Raw genomic sequence first — 20,354 nt, forward strand, 5'->3', positions numbered from 1 at the left:
GTCTGTCTAAAATAAGTATGTACATGTTCATGCTTGTGTACACAAGCATATGGAGGCCAAAGGATGATATCAGGGGTCTCCCCTATTGTACTCACCTTGTTTTTTGAGACAGGATCTCTCACAGAACCCGGAGCTCACTGACTAACTATACCGGATGCCAGTAAGGTTGAGAGATGCACCTATCTCCTTCTCCCCAGGGCTGAAGTTACAGAAGCACGCCAGGCCTGGTTTCTTAACAAAGCTGCTGGGTGTCCAAACTCAGGTCTTCGTGCCCATAGGCGGGCACTTTCCAAGTGAGCCATCTCCCTGCATGCCTCCTGTGACTTCAGAGCGTGCATCTAGGGTAGCCCATGTCGTCCCAGACTGAATTTCTACCACACAGAGTTCCAGACACAGCCTTCCTCCCACACCCAAGCTCCGTGTTTACAGTAGTGGCTCCGGCATTCTAGCCTATGCCAGAGTTCCCTCCAGATACCACATTTGGCAAAAGACCGTGAGGCGAATCTTTTTAAGTGGTGTGGACTTCCCCAGAATTCACTCTTTTTGTCTTCCAACGTTTAGTCATGCAGACTCAATTTTGTGTTTCTTCTCCCTCCTCTGCTTCCTGATTTATACTCCAGCAGATGGACTTGGAGCCACATGAAAATCCTTCTCATTTTTTGTTTTCTTAAACATCCATTCCCACAATAACATATCCTTAAATTTTACCACAAAATCTTTAGCGAAAAAAAAAATTTTCCCTTTTCCTGTGTCTTTCCTTCTTCTTTGCCTTACAAGGACCTATTGTCATTCACTGCCATTTCAGCCTCCACCTTATGCTTTCCAATTCCACTGTGGCCCAGGGGTTAAGAGCACTGGCTGCTCTTCCAGAAGACCTGAGTTCAGTTCCCAGAACCCACATGACAGCTCACAACTGTCTGTAATGCCAGTTCCAAGGATCTCCCACAGATAGACATGCAGGCAAAACACCAATGCACATAAAATAAAAATAAATATATATTCTGTTGTAGTTCATCTGCTTGCTAAACCTTGCAACAGGACAGTAATTTTATGAAGATGGGGGCTTGGCTACTCTGTCTCCAGTGGTACCAATGACATGTCTACTTGGTAATCAATTGACAAACAAGTTTTTTTTTAATTTCTGGGATTCTACACAGCCGGCCTGATAGACTTTTGAGATAGAATGGGTTCATTAGCATCACCTCTGTTTTACTGATGAAGTAAATTTACACAAAATAACTCAGGTGTATAGCCTGCCCAAAACCTAGGCCCCAACATCCAGCTTGTTACTATCCTCTCTCGTCTTTGGGTAATGTCAGGTCAGAGGTCTCCTGCTGCATTATTCTACTGAAGGTTAAACTGGGGTGAAGGATCAACTCCTGCTGAGCAGATGCTCTGCCCATGCCAGGACAACATTGGGATTCTCCAGTGAGGGCACATGTTGGTTTCAAAGCATCTATCAACACTTCAGGACCAACAGTAGCCTGATACAGTCTTTCCTAGTGATCTTCCAGGGGCATTCTCAGACAAAGCCACACAGGCTTGGGTCAAATCTCAGTTCAGCTCTTCCTAGCTCTATAATCCTTCCCACTTAACCTCCCAATGGCTTATATCTCTCCAAAATGTTGCATCATTATTGAGAAGCAACGCCCATAAAACGCCAAGTTCAGTCACCACCCAAAGAAGCCATGGTTCGGTAAGGGTCCACGCTCAACTTCAATATTAGCCAAGAATACTGGTAGGTAAAGTTATTAAAATGTAGTGTCCGTCATCAATATATTGAATTCTACCTCACATCACAAGCACTTAACATGTTAGTTACCCTGCCAATGCTTTCCCTAGTGCATGCAGACACACACCTATACTGAGAGAAGCAAGCATACTGCCTTCCTTCTTTAGCACATTAGAGTCGCCAAAACCCAACAGAAACAGGCATTTTGGAATTCGGAAAGACCTCAAAGATCTCCCAACAATAGTCAGGATTCTTCTACCCAGTTAGCAAAAGTTACTGTCTTTTTTTTTTCTAGAAATTAATATGGTACATAAAAAGTGTCAACATACATAGGCATTAAAATGATTTGAGCTCCTTTTCATACAAAGGTGACCATGAGCCCTTGCTTAGGAAGACGGAAAGCATTTTGTAGCAATGGAGAAAAGACTGAGATGAAAGTAGCTAGTGTAGTTCTTCCTCTTCTGGCGGTAATGCCAGAATTGCCTGTGAGGAGTCTACCTTTCCCATGCCGCTCACTTCTTCACCTGCTGACTTGAGGCCACAAGGAAATGAGTTTTCATTGCACGGCAAGTCTGCCATTATACTAGCTATTTGCGACCAAAACTTAACAGCCATTATGCAACAGAGATCTAGAATTTGCCACCTCCCTAGAAATAGTATGACTTCAGCAAACCATCTTTTTAAGACTATGGTTTTCCTTCCTGTTTACTTTATAAAGGCCTTGACCTTATAACAATCTAAATAGTGGTAACAAAATATCAAGTAGGACTAATTTAATGCCTCTTAAGCTCAAATAGTCTACAGACTGTTTCATGACTGGAAAATGCAGCTTTCACATGTGCTCTGCATAGATAGGTGACCTATTTCACAGTACATGGCATTAACATAGTGACATGGAAATGCTGCGATGTTGCATGTGACTCATTCTATAAAATATCAATGACCTGAATCTCTACTCCAAACTAATAACCAAACCAGAAGTACCTTACATATAGAATATTATATTTACAGACTATTTTACAAGGATCAATACATGTCAAGTCAGATATGAATTAGAGTAAAGTAGTCATTCTGAATATAATGCATATGCACACTCATGCATGCACACATGCACGAGCACACACACACATGCAAACACACACACACACATACACGCAAACACACACACACACACACACTTTATTTGTACTCACATTGTTCTACTGTAGCAGACACTGAGTATGTTGAATAGGAGCCTGGATGTGCAATGTTTGAGATACTGAGACCCAGAATATCCTGCCTTGCCATTGCAGAAATGAGTGAGCTAGATCTAATAAGGCAAATGGAGATGAAAGTCCAGAGACATAGGAGAGAGAATCTTGAGACTCACGCAAATTCCAGAATCTAAGCCAGGAAATGGTTTTCACAGAACGCGGCAGTGGTAGACAGACGATTTTACTTCAGGACTCTTATATGCATAAGGGTTGGTCCCATGAGCCATGAACAGAGGAAGGCATATGCCAGTGCCATGAACTGAGTCAGAAATGTCCCCCAAAGGCTGGCGTTCGAATGTTCTCCCTAGCCGGTGGCACTGTATTAGAAGCATAAGGAGCCTGTAGGAGGTGGGCGCCTGGCTGGTAGGAGCAAGCAACCAGGGGTAGGGCCTCTGAAGGTGACAGCCAGGACCCCTGGCCCCGGCCTCACTCAAGGCTGCCTCTCGGCCACATGCTCCAGCCACTACCATGAACTGAGCTGTTCTGCCATGCCTTCTCCAACATGCTGGACGCAAACCATGACCCAGAATAAATCCTGCCTCAGACTGGGTCTGACAGGCATTCTTCACAGTGACACAAAAGCAACAAATGCAGCTGCCGTCATTTTCCCCTAATATTTTATGCCTTTCTGTTTTTGAAGCCATGGGTTAAAAACTGTCAGTGATGTCATTTCAGACACACCGGAGTTAGTCCCAGACAACACCCAACAAATAGTGAGTGCGGTTTCCGCACCCCCCAAACAAAAAAACAAAAACAAAAACAAAAAAAATGCAGACTTTAAGGCTCTTGGTATAAAAAGGTCCTTCAGTGATACATGTGAGACATGTATGGTCCACACTGAGCAAAGCTTCAGAGAAACAAAGACTGCCATCTCCCTCTAGCCCTGACAGCCACACATCCACCAGGACAAGGCCTTTCACGTTCATGCTTGGGGGTCTGTGCTAGGTTACGGGAGTGGTTTTTGTCACGTGAACACAAGGACATCTCACCAACAGACTAGATGCAGAAATTGTGAGTCAGGTGGAAATGTTTTAGGGAGCAAGAAGAGTGGGAATTTAAGTTAGCAGAAAGTACAAGAGCCCACTCTGAGGTGTTAGAACAAACAAACTAGCCGTCATGTTTTAAGGAGCGTCTTGAAGCTGTGTCTTTAGTAACTGACTACTTGGATATCACAAGGGGACTCCCTACCCCACCTCTCTGGAAGCTTGCATTTCTGCTGTTGCTGTTGTTCATTTAAAAATGACGCTACAGTACACTAAAAGTTAGGTGCCAAACTTTCAAGCCACTTGTAGAGTCCCTGGGGGACATGCAAAGCTTCCACCAGCGAAGTCCTGACTGTAATCCTGTGCTATCCAATTACATGCCAGAAAGCCTATGTGTTCTGTGATCAAAGGGAAAAGGGGAGGGTGGCTTTGTAGAGAAGGAAGAAAGATGACGATCTTTTATGGAAAAGGAAACAAGGCAAGTAAATAAAACCTGCTGCTGCCTTTCCCAACCTCTACTTAATCAGATGGGAAATGACACATACGAAAAACAGGACCACATGGAAGCTGACGGATCAAGTGAAGGGCTCAGGAAGTATGTGTGCATCTTTAGCACATAATGTGGAGCTGCTGGGCTGTGCTAGCTCCTTCTTCAACCTACCCACTTTTGTCTCAGAAAACCATCCCATCTACTGGAGGAAACCTTCACAGGACCTCCGTACTCTTTCTCCTTCTAATTTCCCAGAACTTCAAAATCAAAAGAAGAGCTGGGTATGGTGGCTTATGCCTTTAATCCCACCACTGACGAGGGCAGAGGGCAGCCTGGTATACACAGTAAGTTCTAGAACAGCCAAAGCTACAGTGTGGGATCCTGTCTCAGAAAAACAAAACAACAAAAAAATCAGTTAAGGGGAATAGGGTGGGGGTGGGAGGGAGGGAGGAACGGGTGGATACAAGTGATGGAATAACAATTGAGTTGTAATCTGAGTAAGTTAATTTTTAAAAATTAACTTAAATAAAAATAATATAAAAATAAAAAAATCATTTTTAAAAAGGATAGATTGTTTTATTGTTACTAATTGTTTTCTGTGCTAACCTGCAGGAAAGCATCCCAGTAGGAAGAATACGCCCTCTACATCACTTATACCATGAGTCTGACTTGGGCTGATAAAGTGTGAGTAGAAGTGACATTGCTTGATAAAAGCAAAGGTGCTGGTATCTAGTACACAGTTCTGTGTACTTCTGTGGGCATGGCATGTCCTATAAGAAATGGCTCTTTCAGCCTAGATTTCATAAGTATAAGAGAGCCCACTTAGCCTACATTATGCACACTAAAATGTGAACAATACATGTGTCTTTCTTCCTTGGTAGATATCACTGGGATTCTTGGTTTGTTTGTCTTATGTTTGGTTTTTTGCCATATCGCAAGCTTCCAGAAATTTACTATCACGTGCTTGCTATTGTTGGATATAAAATAAGAAGAGAACAAGTCAAGGGTGGTGATGATCCTGTGCGATGAAGGAAATCTGATTTCTTCTAGGAAATTTACTCACTGATCCTTTGGGCAGTTGAGCTTTGATAGAAGCACAGGAGCTAATATTTATCACTATGACTACCATTCTCACCACAGAAGCTCCCATTAGCACCGTCACCTATGTCTCATCAGATACCTGAGTGGTTTGTTTCTTTTCTTAGAGCTAAAAAGCTATTAAAGGAAACCAACAGGCTAATAGGCTTCCCCTATTAGACAGCTGACACATTATGTTCAGAGATAAATACAAACAAAACAAAACAATTTGCAATACAAGTAGAAATTTTTTAAAAATAGTGTGCTTATCCTATAGGTAATAGAAAGTCTTTGATTTTTTTTCTGTTGTTGTTGTTGTTGTTGTTGTTGTTGTTTTATGTGTATGGGTGTTTTGCCTGCGTGTCTTCCAACCTTGTGTGTGCTTGGTGACCACAGAGACCAAAAGAGGGCATCATCTGGAGCTACAGCTGGTCATAAGTCAACATATGGGTACTGAGGATCGAACTGAGATCTTCTGGAAGAACAGCAAACCATCTCTGCAGTTCCAAGCTTCCATTTTTAAAAACTAGAAGTCAAAACTTATTTTGTTGGTTTTTTTTTTTTAACCCGCCCTTACCTTCTGTAGATCCTTTGGTGTGAAGGCGTTTATTGAGTTCTTCCAATTTGTTCTTCACATGTAAAAACCAGAAAAGGAAAGAAGACAAACAATCAAGGGTATTCTTCCTCTCTCTCTTCCCCTTCTTTCTACTTAGCATCTTGCTAATTCCCAAAGAAAGCCCCAAAGTCTGATAGTGTCAGTGTGGTAAATTCTCCCAAGGAGCATTCTAAGCTTTACCTTCGTGTCTGTGAGCACCTTCAGTAATCTCCCTGTGGCTCAGTTCCCTTCCCTTAAGACTGTGCAGTCATGTTATTTGAACACATACATGTAAAGCAGTGACAGTAGTGCCTTATCCCAGGTTAATTCCTGTCTACACTAGAATGATCCACCAAACCAGTGTAGATTGCTTTTCCCCCTTAAGTCCAAACAGTAATGACCCAATACTTCTGAAGAACAACAGCTGAGCAACCCTGAAAAGTCATTGCTCAGCATCTGCACCTATCACCTACCCTTGAGACTCTCAAGCACTAACTATAAAAGCCCATTTACACTAATGCCCATGGTATTCCTCTAAAGCTAATATTTGAAAATTACCAAATAATCTTAGACAGTAAAACAAATAAAAAACAGTATGATCTATCAATTTATCAAATGTAACCAAGTGACATGAAAAATACATAAGCTAAAGGTTCATATGCTAATACGCATAAATGTATCTCAGAAATACTGGTGAATCAAACAATCACAGGATTCAGAGCCTGCAACAGCAGCTTATACCATAGGTCATTTTGAGATGCATTAAGATACATCATGTACTATTTAAAATATATAAATAAAGTAAAAGTACACAGGCAAGCATGAAAATAACAGTACTACTTTCACGATCCCAATTACTTCTGTGTTGTAGAAGTTAAGAAAGAAACAAAGACCGAAAGAAAGAGAAAAGCAAAGAAAGAAGGAAGGATAAATATTTCGAGAAATTCTTTAAATAAAGACAATGCAAAATGTACATCTGATAGTTTATGTCACTATATTCAAAGGGCTTCTATGCTAGAGGTCATACAGAGAACAAATGTAACTATAGAGCCCTCTAAGCTGATCTGTGATCATCTTGTGATGTTGGCAGCCTCGCACGCCCAGCTTGTGAGCGCTCCCTCCCCTTCACTCACTGGCCTCCCAGATTCTCATCAAGAGCAAAAGTAGGAAGGAGATGAATGCAGGAATGGGGAGGAAGGACAAAATGTATTCCTCTTTCTGTAGAGCCTATCAAACTCTGGCTCCTACACCCCTAGGAATCCTGGGAGGGCACAAATGATAAGGAAAAGAGATTGTGCAACAGGAGAATTATTGTCCGTTTTCTTGAAGCTAATAAACAGACACTCACACTGTTACCTATAAGTAAGCAGCATGTAAAAATGAATTAACATCCTTGCTTTGTCCAAACATCTTTTCAACTCTGTGGAAGCAACGTCCACTTCTGCTAATAGACGCACTTGTTGTTAGATATAAAAATCTTAACTTAAAAATTCAATAATCAAATTAATGCTTACTACTTTGGGGTAGGGTGTTAGGCGGTTGGTTGGTGGGTTGGATAGGTATCTAAAAACTGTCTCAACATGGTACGATGGACAGTATGTTTTCAATGACACCCCATCCGTGTTGTGCCTTCCTCACTCTGCTCTGTGTCCTAGAAGGATGAGCTTTAGGGATTGTGGTAAAGAATAAACTTATTCTTTGGTTTAGTCAGGCTCTACCATGGAAAACATCCATATCTGAGTAGAGTCAATAGAGCCTAGGGTGTTATATTTCCAAGTCACAGGCCACAGTGTTTGGGCTTCAGTCTTCTAACAAACACAATTCTCTCCCTCCCCTTCCCTCCCCTTCCCTCCCTCCCTCCTTCTCTCCTGCCAATCTCCATAGTAATTTTCTATCTTCCCTCCCCTTTCAGGCCTTGGAAGGTATTCTGCTAGCTCCAGAGTAGTTCACATTTACCAATGACTTTGTCCACACTGCTCAGGTTTTGTAAATAGTGCTCTCAAATTCCTTAAATTTTCCAAGTGTCTTTCAAAATCATTTTGACATAGCTACCTGCTATCTATGAGCTTGATGAATCACTGGTGATCCACAATTGAACAATAAAGCCAGATTTTGACTGGAGATTATGAATTCAGGAAATAACATTTTTTTACCCTTCATTCTCCAGACTTGTACAGTCTAAGATTGTAGCCATGGGCCATATTCAGCATATTAAACTTGAATTTAAAACAGTAAAGTTAGCATTTTCCTCTCTCAGTCGTAAGCAGTCACTGGCTCCATTTGGGATAACAGAGTCAGAAATCAACCTTATTAGCATAGACAGTTCCACTGGACAATTTCTCATACACCAAACAAACATCTCCTTGATAAAACATAAAGATTATTTCTACCTTTGGCTCTACCTTATCATCACAGGTGCAGCCCAGGTCAAAATCAGACTGAAGGTACATAATCCCTGGGTAACTTGGTCTGGTGACTTCTTCAGGTATGGTTGGCCTAAAGGTATTTGTCCTCAGTAGGTGATTCAAACTTCCATGGGTTCCATTATTGGGAGCTGGCTTCAAGCCTAGGAGATCTGATGAAAAGAAAGAAAAGGATACAGTGTTTCTTGTTTGTTTGTTATCTGATGAGCTATGGTAAGAATCTAAACCTCCAGTAGCCTATAAATATTGAGCAAAAATCATAAGTGGACAAACTAAATTCCCATGTCAGCCATTCCTTTCACACCATCTGAAGGATTCTGACCTCACAATGCCTTGCCAACACTTCTTGAGGTAGCTCTGCTCATTTCTAGAGCATGAATAAGGCATTCCCTAACAGTCTCAGTGGGAGGAACAGTTCACTCAGCCATTGCCTGGGTGTATAACAATGTTGGTACCATCGCCTCCTGCACTTCTCCAGGACTTTTTAGAACCAAATTTTGAAATAAGACATCATCAACAAATTCCCACAGCCTGCCCTCTAATGCACTCCACACAAGTGTGGGGACAAGAGGAGACTTTGGCTATGTGCCTTGATGGGCCACCAAGGGATGAACAGGCTGACTTCACAGCAAGTGAATGGTTGCCAAGTGGGCACACAGCGACTTGCCTAAGGACAGTAGAGAGCTAGCAGCCAACCTGGGGAAGGAACCCAGGAGACCCGACTTTCAGACTCCCCCCCTAACCACTAGACTGGCACTCCCTTACTAAATAGGAAAAGCTGTCCTCATTCAGCAACGAGAAGCTCAAGGAAGAAAAATAATTAGGAGCACATAAATAGCTGGCTGGGATGCAACTGGCAAGCTTTTCACTGGGCTGCAATGTGAGAGAGGGAGGTCGGAGAATGCTCTGTCTGCGTTGGAACTCTTGCTTCATCGGGTCTCTGACCAACAGTGTCAAACTGTAATGCTATGTTGGATCAGTCTAAGGCTGCCAACAGCAACACTATGAAAACTCCCCATTAGTCAACTGTTGAAGGGACACAAAGAAGCCTTAGAAGGGGGCGACATTCTGTCCTTTGAACCAATGGGCAAGTTACAATTTTTTTTTTTTTTTTTTTTTTTTTTTTTGGCCAGGAGAGGTCTTAGAAAATAGACACCTCATTTCTTTCTCTAGCAGTGAGGAACTCCACTGTCCGAAGGTTGTTCCACCGGGTTTGATTGAACAAGTGACTTACCGCACATAACATTGTAAAGTTCAATGTTTTCAAATGGAGGTACTTTGGTCCTGTACTTAAAAGTTGGGCCATAACCTACAAAAACAGTCTTCCAAAAGAAAAGAAGAAAAAGAACACAGTTAACCATTTCAGCTTCCACTTACAGAGTCTCTTCTGCGTCTGAATTCCCTGCAGCTTCGCTAATCCCACGAGTCCCATCCCCCCCCTGAGAATCATGAAACCATTTCAGTTCAGTTTTGTGGCCATACCTGCATGCTGTTGACCTTGTTATCAAAGCCATGGTCACCCTGGAAGAAACATTTTCCTGATGGCTTCTTATAAACATCCAAAGGTTTCCTACATTGAAACAATTTTATGATCAGTTGGGATTCTGTCCCAAATCATGCTGATAGAAAGCACATTTGATGGCACTAGGGTCCCTGAAAAGGGCTGTCTGAAGCCAATCATCTGTCTTAATTGTGTCATTCCCTAGGTACTTCTGTTCCTTTCTCTATCGTAATTGCTTTGCTTGTTATTGCTAAAGGGGAAGTTTTGAAAAGAAGTCAAAGTCCTCTCTATGCCTCCTGGTTGGACTGAACAGAACATCTCTCCCTGCTATGTGCTCACCAGGCTCAGTCCCAAGACACAGAAGGCATTTTTAAATATGGGATATTGAGTCAATTCATGAGGATCCACATTCTATAGAAACATCTGTATGTAAACTTACCTAGTAGGAAGTTCATAAAGTAGACAATTTAACACTAACCCTGGCATAGTTAACACAAGCCTGGCCCTTACCTGGAAAATGTATTTTAATATATGGAGGGAGTGAAAATATTGCTTTCAAGATATCACAATCACTAAGTAGTCTTACCTTTGGGACAGAAAGACACCTTTTGCATAAGTGTTTTATGGCTTCTCTACCATCAAAAATGTTGATGCTTATTAATGTAAGCATTGCCTAAGTATAGGCAGTACATATCAGTGAAGAAGAATGCTTGGGGAAAACTAGGAAATCTACCAAATGGGTTTTCATTCAAGAGTAACTTGGACTTAGGAGAGTAATATGTATGTATAATAAATGAACAATGCAAGAGCAAACTTCAAAAGATTTAGCACCTGCCTTTGCTCTTCACTAACTTGCTCAGCTGGGTCATCTTTCACTTAACTTCAATTCCAAGACACATGTTCTTTTCATATAAACTAGACAACTGCATCAAGTTTCCCTCTCCCTAGATGCCCCCAACATGAAGAGTCCTGCAGAGGACATAGTCAGCCAAGCTATTTTTGGCCACATCCCTGTAACATTTCTACTCGGATTCCTGTCTATTCTTCGTGGTTCCAATAATTTCTGTGTTTCATATCTCTCTCTGCATAATCCTATGTATTTAACTCTATTTGGTCCCTTTAGAGTTAAAGTAAGAGATTACATGGTGTGTGTGTGTGTGTGTGTGTGTGTGTGTGTGTGTGTGTGTACGCGCACACACATGTGTGTTTCATATTGAGACAGTTTCTAGAAGAGCAGTGTTTTACATTATCTTCTCATTCTTAGCTATTACCCATTATAAAACATTGTGCAGCTTGAGTACACATCATAGTTATTCAGGTAGCACTAGAAGGACATTCATCACACTTGTTTATAGTCAAAGTTGAACAAAAATGCATGAGAAAACACTGCTTTCAGGTCTATATAAAAATGACTAAATCTGTGGTGGTTGAATCTTTAGAAGTGGCAAAGCCACCCCCTGCAAATATGCTCTACATCAGATTCTAAAGAAAAGGGTGGTCTGCTTGATCTGGGAGAGACTTTTGTAGTTCAGAAGGCTAACATCACTTGTGTTTTGGGCAATGTAAATCATGTCTACAGTGACAGAGTTTCAAGATTATCATTTCTAGGAACCTTATACAAATACTGCTATAGGCAATCATGTCAACCAAGACCACAACAGCAAGGGCCTAGTTGTATTTCACGTTGTTCAATGGATAAGAACAGTGATGCATGATAAAGTTAAAAAAAATAAAGATGTGTTATTTCTATTCTCATCTCTTACCCTACTACACAAAAATTTCAGAAATAAGATTTCCAGCCCAGACTTTGCTTAATGATGACCAAGAACCTTAAAAGATTTCCTGGTGCTAAAGAGGTGCTTACAAAGACAGAGACAGAATCCCTGTGTTACCTTGCAACATGCCATCTGCGATCCACCAACAAATGGATATCCTCAATTCTCCTGTTGTTGGCATAGTGCAAACGTTTGGGAAGGTGCTGCTTCATGTAAGGCTTAAAGTGCTGATCTGGCTTTTTACACTGAAATATAAGTGAATATTGGTCTTATGGAAAGATATTTTCGAAGAAGAAGAAAAAGAAAAAAGAGGAAGAGGAGGAGGAGGAAGAAGAAGAAGGAGAAGGAGGAGAAGAAGAAAGTCTATCTGTAGAAAGGTGAAAACGGTGTGCGCCCAGCTTAAAAGAGGGTTAGTGAGTAAATGGAATTTGTTACACCCTACTAAATAAGGGATGCTAAAAGCAAATAGTTTCCCAGGGAGTTAGACAGCCTTAGAAATAAGTCATAGGCTATCAGAGGGGATGAGGAATTTTTAATGAATCCCTAACTCTTGACCCCCAAAATGATGGCAGTTCAAAACTCAAGGCCTTTCCCAACGACCTCAAGTCAAGGAGTGGGAGGCAGTGTGGGAGGTGATGGGTAGACATGGGCAGGCCTATCTGATGATATGCTCAGGTGCTTTGAAGTCCCCATCTGGGACAGGAGGGAAACAGAAGATGGGGACAGATCTATTCGAGAGTAAGTAAAGACCTGATTAACCATGAGCAAATACTTCTCAGCTTAATAAGAACAAAGCCTCAGTTTGTATCACGGCCAAAACCATTGGGGAGTCGACGGTTGACCACAGGCCAGAAGTTTTGAAAGCTTAAGGGAACAAATACACAAGACTGCAGGTCAGTGAAAAAAAAATGTTCCTAACCACCCACGGGGAAGGCAAACATGGGAAGATGAGCATGTCAAAGCTGTTCCAAGGGCAGGCAGAGGCCTGGTGGCTTGCAACACTTACCGTGAGATTAGCAATAATGACTTTAGGGTCATCTGTGCAGAGAAAGGGAGAAAGATTTCAAACTATAACCACAGAGAGAAGTGATTTTTACAGAAACAAGCTCAATGCTTCCATCCCTTTTAATAGCGTTGAACAGATTTGTATTTGGGTGTAGGTGTTTACTATTTCAGTAACATAAAGGCGACTAACCAAGGGCATAAATCCTGCAGCCATGTGGCCAGCAAGATTCAGGGCTTGTCATCTAGAAAGGAAGATGCACAAGAGTACTGCTAGGTAACTTGCTTCAAGCTTGCCGAACAGATTCCTATGGAGCACTCACTTCAGTTGATTTGCAATTTCATGTCAAGGACTCAGCTGGCCATTTTTAGGGGGTCTCTCGTTGTCACTTCCTGCTTCTCTGCAATGCTTTGGAACAAGCTGCCGTTCATTGCAAGATAGCTTTATAATGCAGCAAAAGGGCCATTTCTGTGGTGATATCACAGATCCTTTACACAGATGAACGTTCCTTTCCAGCTGTAGGCTCACGTGTGTGTACCGGCTGCCTTGGTGTTTTGTTTGGCTGGTTTGTTTTTCCCAACCAGGAGACAAAGACTATCTCAGCCTACACTTGGTATTAGCTTAAAGCCCAACTAGGTGAATGATGGCTGTGCGTGTATTGGATCTTATTGTGTGCGGTGGGGGAGGAGGGGAGAAAGAGATTGTAGGCTGTTCAGATTTTGTTTTATTTTCAAAATGAAAGCACACTTCAATATGTCATTATAGAGCCAGGAAAAAGGGAAGCATGTTCCTCAGGGGAGACCCAGGTTTCCCAGTGCAGCCCTCCCTGGGACAGAACATCAGTGGAGCTGGCCTTCTGTGCATCATTCACTGCTGTGGTCCCCAGGGCTTGATGCTTCGTAAGCGCTAAATAAACATCTGTCCATAACAATAAAAAGCACTTGTTCCCATCTGTGCAAAACATGGGTACCAGTGGAGTAGACAGGTACACACTAAACACGACCTTTAGAAACTTAGTTCTAAAGCTTTGAAAGCCCAAGGTAAAAGGTAAATTCCATTCTACTTGAGTTTTAATAGCTGCATTTAATGGACAGCAAGCAGCTAACCCCGGCAATAATAACCAAGTCTACGCTGTGCACCTATTTCTCTCTAAGAGCTCTGGGCACTTTCTCTCTGGTTATTCATAATGATATGACACAGCGGCCATTAGAGTCCTCACTCCGCCACTTAGTTTTAGAAGGTAAGGAAACTTGCACACTAGAGCCAGCCATGCTATGAACCTCTACGCCCTTTGGCCTTGTGAATCAGTCTTTCCCAGGGACTAGACAGAATAAATTTATGTCTTGATAGTGTAGAGCAGTAGTTCTCAACCTTTCTAATGTTGCCACCGTTTAATACAGTTCCTCCTGTTGTGGCAACCCCCAACCATAACATTACTTTTACTGCTACTTAGTAACTATAATTTTGCTACTGTTATGAATCACAATGTAAGTATTATTGGAGATAGATGTTTGCCAAAAAGGGGTCGCCACCCATAGGTTGAGAACTGCAGGTTTAGAGAAATCAACACTATAAGGTAACCTCATCCTCAGACACATCCCAGGAAAATCTTAGGAAATCCCAGAGGCATCTGTTTGAGACACCAGTCCTTCGAGTCTGAGTTCATCATCTTTTTACACTACCAAACCCACTGTCAGTGAGGAGAGGGTGGGGATTAAAGCTCAGCATTGGAGCCAGCCAAGTGGTTCAGCCAGTAAGGTACTTGCCACCTTGCCTGACAACCTGAGGTTCCTTCCCAGAATGGGCAGAGTGGAAGGAAAAAACTAACTCCCACAAGTTTGACCTCCACATACATGTTGTGGCCCATGGCACTGTTGTGCATCTGTGCATACACACATAATATATGAACACAATAAAGAAATGCAATTTAATTTTTTTAAAGAATTGACTAATCAGGGTTCTAAATCCTATCCCTGCCACCTACTGTCACTCTCTGAACCAGCTCCTTCAACCCTCTCTCTGCCCTTAACTTCTACTGTCTTAAAGATAATGGCAATACATATCCCAGAAGGATCCTAGGGATATTAAATAAGATTAGACCATAATCCACTGAAGCAATAACAAGGCCACAACCTCATTTGTATACTCAACACATATCTCTGACTACAGATTAAATACAATGTAATTACATTTGCATAATATCTTATTCAGTCATCCCAACAATCCTTATTCTATACACAAGGACACTGAGGCATAGTGTGTTGAAGAGGCTTGTCTCCATGAGAGCCTGGAAGAGCTGCAGTGTAAACAACAGAATATTGTCACCACTGTGCTCTTCATTACCCCCGCCCCCCGTCTCTCCCAAAACGAACGGAGAGCATAAATATCTCACTATTGGTAGTGCGATTCCACAGGTCCCCAGCAAAGTGTCTCATCTATTCAGTCTCCCCATTATACTTACTGATGTCAGAAATCCTTTTTGGAATAGATATGCAAACTTTTGCATACACCTTTAAATGCATAAAGAGATATCCATTATAAAGGCTCGTATCCACTCCAAGGGAGCAAAGATACTTAGCCACAAAGGATAGAAAAGCACATGGTAAAAAAGAAGAAACATCAATATTTTTGCTGATTTTACAACGCTGGCCCTGGAATGGGTGCCATTTGCATTGACTTAGGAAAAACTTAGGGAAAAGTTAAGTTTCCAAAGCTTTGAGCTTGAGGTCAATGGTTTATAATTCTGAAGGTTCTGTTTTAATGTAGCATGTTTCAAGTATATACACATATGTATATATGTGTGTGTGTGTATATATATACATATATATACTTATTTGAAAATGCCTTTATGTGACATAATAGCAAGTATAGTAAACGTATGCAATGGAAAACACTTGCTTAAGAATGGAAAAGAGGATCTATGTAGTTTTCAAAATCTACATGGCAGCAAAACAAGCTAGAAGTTCATTCTCGTGGCGTATCACACCCTGAACATGCTAAACAAGGAAAAACAAAGACTCGTAATTTTTCCAGGGTTTTTTTTTCAATTTCTAATTTTTCAGAATAGTTAACTGGCTCTAAGAGCACAGTATTTTTGCTTCCGTCCTTTCTCTAGATCACGATGACCAAAGGAAAGGACTTCCTTTCAGACAGCACTTAGGAATCTTGAGGGCACCAGTGTTGGTTCTGTCAACCCCTAGACTCTACTGTCACCACAGGGACCAGCCAGCCTGCCCATGAAACTGGAGAATGCTGCCCTAGAAATATATGTTTATATTTTAAACATGCTTCAAATTAAGCACAATTTCCACATGATAAAAACAAGAGCAAATGCTTAGTCAGTGTTGTTCTACGCCAGGAACCAAGCACTGTAAACAATACATATAGGTTAATGTCCAAAGTCCTCATAGATAACAAGTCTTTTATCATCAGATGAGAAAACTCAAGAGCCAACTTACATTTAGGATTATTACTAAATTTGGATCGAATTCTTCCTAGAGTTCCAGGCACTAAAGTAATATCATCCACATTAGTTAGATAGTTGCTCAAGAACTCGGTTCTGTCGCATGTCACATCTTCCATTCCTATGGGGGTGGAAAAGCACACACACAAGTACTGTCAGGCAGTATTAAAGTTAAAATCCTAAAAAAAAAAAAAAAATTCACACAGACCCTAAAGATGGCATTCTAACATCTCTTTAATTAGATTTAAGCAACTCAATTAGAAAAAAGGAACCTCACCACTAGGATTGTTCTAATGTAACGTTTCGAAGTTGTGTCTATATAACCTTTCTCCAGATGTCCATTTAGCCATATCACCTTCCATGCAATCGAGGTTGAAAATGTGCCACCTTAACTATTACTTTGAGTTATTGAGCAAGAAGGGCAAGACAAAACCCATGTTTGAAGGCCAGTGAGATGGCTCAGTGGGAAAGGGTGCTTGTCCCTCCAATCTACATGGATGCCCACCCTCTCTCTCTCAAATAAATAAATGTAAAAGAATCTTTGAAAAACACAAATTATTGCCAGTAATTATGAAGAAGATTAGTCTTTGAAAATAGACCCTATTGCTTGAATATGATCCCAGAATGGCAATAGAGAAGATGGCATAAATGACTGAAACATGCACTTCTACACATCTTTTGTAAAATGTTGTTCTGCGGGGGGAAAGATGCCTCGGTGTTTAAAAGCACATACTGTTCCTACAGGGGATCAGAGTTCAATTCCCAGTACCCATGGCAGGCAGATTTCAACTACTCATAACTCCAGCTCCCGGGGAATCTGAGGCCTCTGGTCTCTACCAACACACACACACACACACACACACACACACACACACACAGAGAGAGAGAGAGAGAGAGAGAGAGAGAGAGAGAGAGAGATGCCATTTCTGCTCTCTTTCTTTTTCTAGTATGTTCCATGTCTTAAGACTATAATCTCCAGTCCTCACTCTATCTTCACTGGTGGCCTTGGGTGTTACTGACAAAACAATACTGGCAACAAGAAATGAGGGAAAGAAAAGCAAAGTCATTTCAAGTGACCACCCAAACTGAAAACCAAAATAATGTGCAAGAACAAGTTGAAAACAACATAATTGGAACCGGAAGTTAGTATCTACCACACAGAAAGGGTCTAGGGAGGATCGTTTTTTAACCAATCGATATTCACTCCCACCCCCAAATTTGTTTTCTGCCTTGTAGAGCAGGGGACATTTTCAATATTCTGAAAAGTAATTTAAACCTTACCATTAGAACTCTACCAGCTCTACCGATCTGAATTTCATAGAGACTTCTACTGATATTTTTTAGAGTTCACAAGTTGATGCAAGACAATGAACATTTACAGTGCAGAGGTTGCCCCGCAACTGGTTTCACCCCACACCTATGGGTTCACTCTCTGAAACTCTAGTTATCTCTGATAAACAATAATTTAAAGCAAATTAATGGAAAATTCCAACTTACAAATTTTAACTTACCATTCTAAATAGCACAGTGAGATCGGTTGCCCCCTATCGCATTTTGCACAAGATGTAAGTCATCCTTTTAGAAAATGTGTGCACATAATAGCCAAGAGCAGTCATATTCATATACCTTTTTACAGCACATTCTAGTTGACACGGTTTTAATCAGTAGTGATTGTTGTTAATTTCCTACTATGTCTAGTTTTTTTTTATTTTTTTCTCCTTTATTAATTTATTCTTGTTACATCTCAATGGTTATCTATGCCTAGTTTTTAAGCTATATCTTATCATAATTACAAGTATATCAGAAAGGACAGACATACAAGGTTAAGTACTATCTTCAGTCTCAGGCATCTACTAGGAGCCATGGAACATATTCTCCTGGGAGCAAGAGAGACCACGGAATTGCCTTGTACAATCTAGTCTGTTAATATTCTCTAACAGGGAAAGTAAATGATTCTGTGAAGGATCTTAAGGTTTTTAGAGTAAAGAAATATAATCCAGAGTGTTCCAGAGCTAGTAGAATTCACATTATCACTTCTGGAAGTCCCAGATCAATCTCTTATTTTCTTTCTAAAATTTTATTTATTACTGTTATGTGTATTCACAATGGAGGGTGACACATTGTACATGTGGAAGCCAGAGGACAACTTGATGGAGTCAGTTCTCTCTTTGTACCATTTTAACAGCTCCAGGGATTAAATCCAAGTCACCAGGCTCACATGGCATGCACCTTTAATCACTGAAACATCTCAGTGGTCCTCTTTTTATAAATTTCTTAGTATCAATTTGAATGAAGAAGAATAAAACAAAGTTGAACATAACACAATCATATGTCTTTTCTTTTAACATGGAAATTTTCCAGGAGGAAAAGTTAAAATAATGAACAGCTATGTGTTCTAGTAAAACATTGTCCCCCAAAAAGAAAAATCTCCATAAGTAGATGAATGGAAGATGAAAAGAATCCTCAATTTGTTCCGTTTTAACACATTCACTTTTGCAGTTCCAACACTGAGCAATCTCCCTTGGTGGTAGAGCCCCTCAGGTTGACTGTGCCCAGCGTTGTTCTAATATCTCCTCCCCTCCCGTCCAGGCTGACTTCACATGTGTGAAGCCAGCGTTTTCATTTTTCAGATGAGGGAGTTGAGATTTGCTGGGGTAAATAACACACAGCATCAAAGGTTCTTAAGAATCATCGTGTAAGCTGAGCTTCGCTGAAATTCATTCTGTCAAAGCCCGGGGCTCGAAACAGTAGGCAAGCTACCTTTCAATAAAGAACTTTCTAGAACCATGGACCCATTCATTTTAGCAATCTGCACATTGAGAAATCTGTGTGCGACATTTGTGGTGGTTTGACATGTGACTCACTGGGACCATCTACTTCGTAAATGTCTGCCTCTAGCATGTGAGCAAATGCTCTCCACACTTCTGGGCAACTTGAATTGAATTAGTGTCACATGCTCACAATTTCCACCCTGTCTGCAGCTTTCCACTAAGCCAAACCAGTGGCGAACGAACTTACAGAGGGCATCATTCAATCCACTCAGGGGGCAAGTTAGCATCCACAAAACCCACCCTTTACCCCAGTTTCTCAGATCTTCTAGAATGCCCTGGAAATAAAATTTCAGGGGCCAAAATATAACTAGGGAAATTCACTGTTATAACAGAACAGCCAAGAAGTCAAGCAACTTTGAAGTTTTTTTTATACTCTACTAAAAGGGAAAAGGCCCCAAATTCCAAGGTTATTCTTACACTTTACAGTTTGAGAGTTTCAGAACATAGGTGGCATTCTCTAGAACTGAGTCTGCATGTCTGTGAATAAAAATGCTCTCTGAAAACTAAGTTGGCAATGAATATGAAGCCCCCAGGCTGCTAGCTAAATCTCATAGTATCAGAAGATGATATGTAGACTGTTGGGATTAAGAAGTCATCAATAGTCTTACTCAAGTGTGAATGTTATGAACTACAATGCCCAGTGTGGCAAGATGATCCACAAATGTAATCGTGGCATGAATGTTACAAGGGTCACCAATCACCCTCTGCCTGGATTTTAGTCCTGCTCTATAGTAAGAAGCCCATGCCTGGTACTATGAATCTGGCCAAGAAAGCATGACTGATTAGCTTACAAGCCTCAGGAGTAAACCTACTGCTATTTAGCTAAGGGGACTATTATGACTTAACTAAGCATCCAACTGCCCTCTAAATTTGTATTTCAACATCCATAGATTAGTCCAGCTCTTAGACCTCATTAGAATATTCTTGTGTGCAATGGACAACAGTTAATGCAGAAACTCAACAATTTGCCAGAATGCAGAAAAGACATGTCGGTGGAGTGCTCAGCTATAAATGGGACATTTATATCACAACCCTTTCCCCAAGGCTCTGTGGCCATTGCAGAAGACAAGGTGGAAAGAACCTAAGAGCTAGTGATTGAAGTCAGAGCAAAACTAGAAGAATGCCTTCTGGATAGGACCACTGTACTCACACATTCATAACGCCTGTGGTTGCCTGCACAAGATCAAGACAGACAATTCCATTATGAGTGGGGGAGGAATCATGAGAC

The 20,354-nt window shown here is 41.1% G+C and overlaps 1 protein-coding gene across 7 annotated transcripts in view; it reads right to left on the reverse strand.

Moving 5' to 3' along the window:
• ENPP2 (ectonucleotide pyrophosphatase/phosphodiesterase 2) overlaps positions 1 to 20,354 on the reverse strand; it is a 110,412-nt gene that overhangs the window by 16,123 nt on the left and 73,935 nt on the right. For 4 of the 7 annotated variants that reach the window (XM_084748266.1, XM_084748270.1, XM_084748265.1 and 1 more), the window contains 7 exons: positions 16,291 to 16,416; positions 12,836 to 12,867; positions 11,947 to 12,074; positions 10,036 to 10,123; positions 9,788 to 9,875; positions 8,521 to 8,705; positions 6,113 to 6,164 (listed from right to left, as the gene is read on the reverse strand). In XM_084748266.1, the coding sequence (XP_084604392.1) occupies positions 6,113 to 6,164; positions 8,521 to 8,705; positions 9,788 to 9,875; positions 10,036 to 10,123; positions 11,947 to 12,074; positions 12,836 to 12,867; positions 16,291 to 16,416 (699 nt within the window). The remainder of the gene's footprint in view (positions 1 to 6,112; positions 6,165 to 8,520; positions 8,706 to 9,787; positions 9,876 to 10,035; positions 10,124 to 11,946; positions 12,075 to 12,835; positions 12,868 to 16,290; positions 16,417 to 20,354) is intronic. The other 3 variants (XM_084748271.1, XM_084748267.1, XM_084748269.1) reach the window with 1 other exon arrangement.

This window comes from Acomys minous (assembly GCF_964271855.1).
Source record: "Acomys minous genome assembly, chromosome: 12".
NCBI classification, from domain to species: domain Eukaryota; kingdom Metazoa; phylum Chordata; class Mammalia; order Rodentia; family Muridae; genus Acomys; species Acomys minous.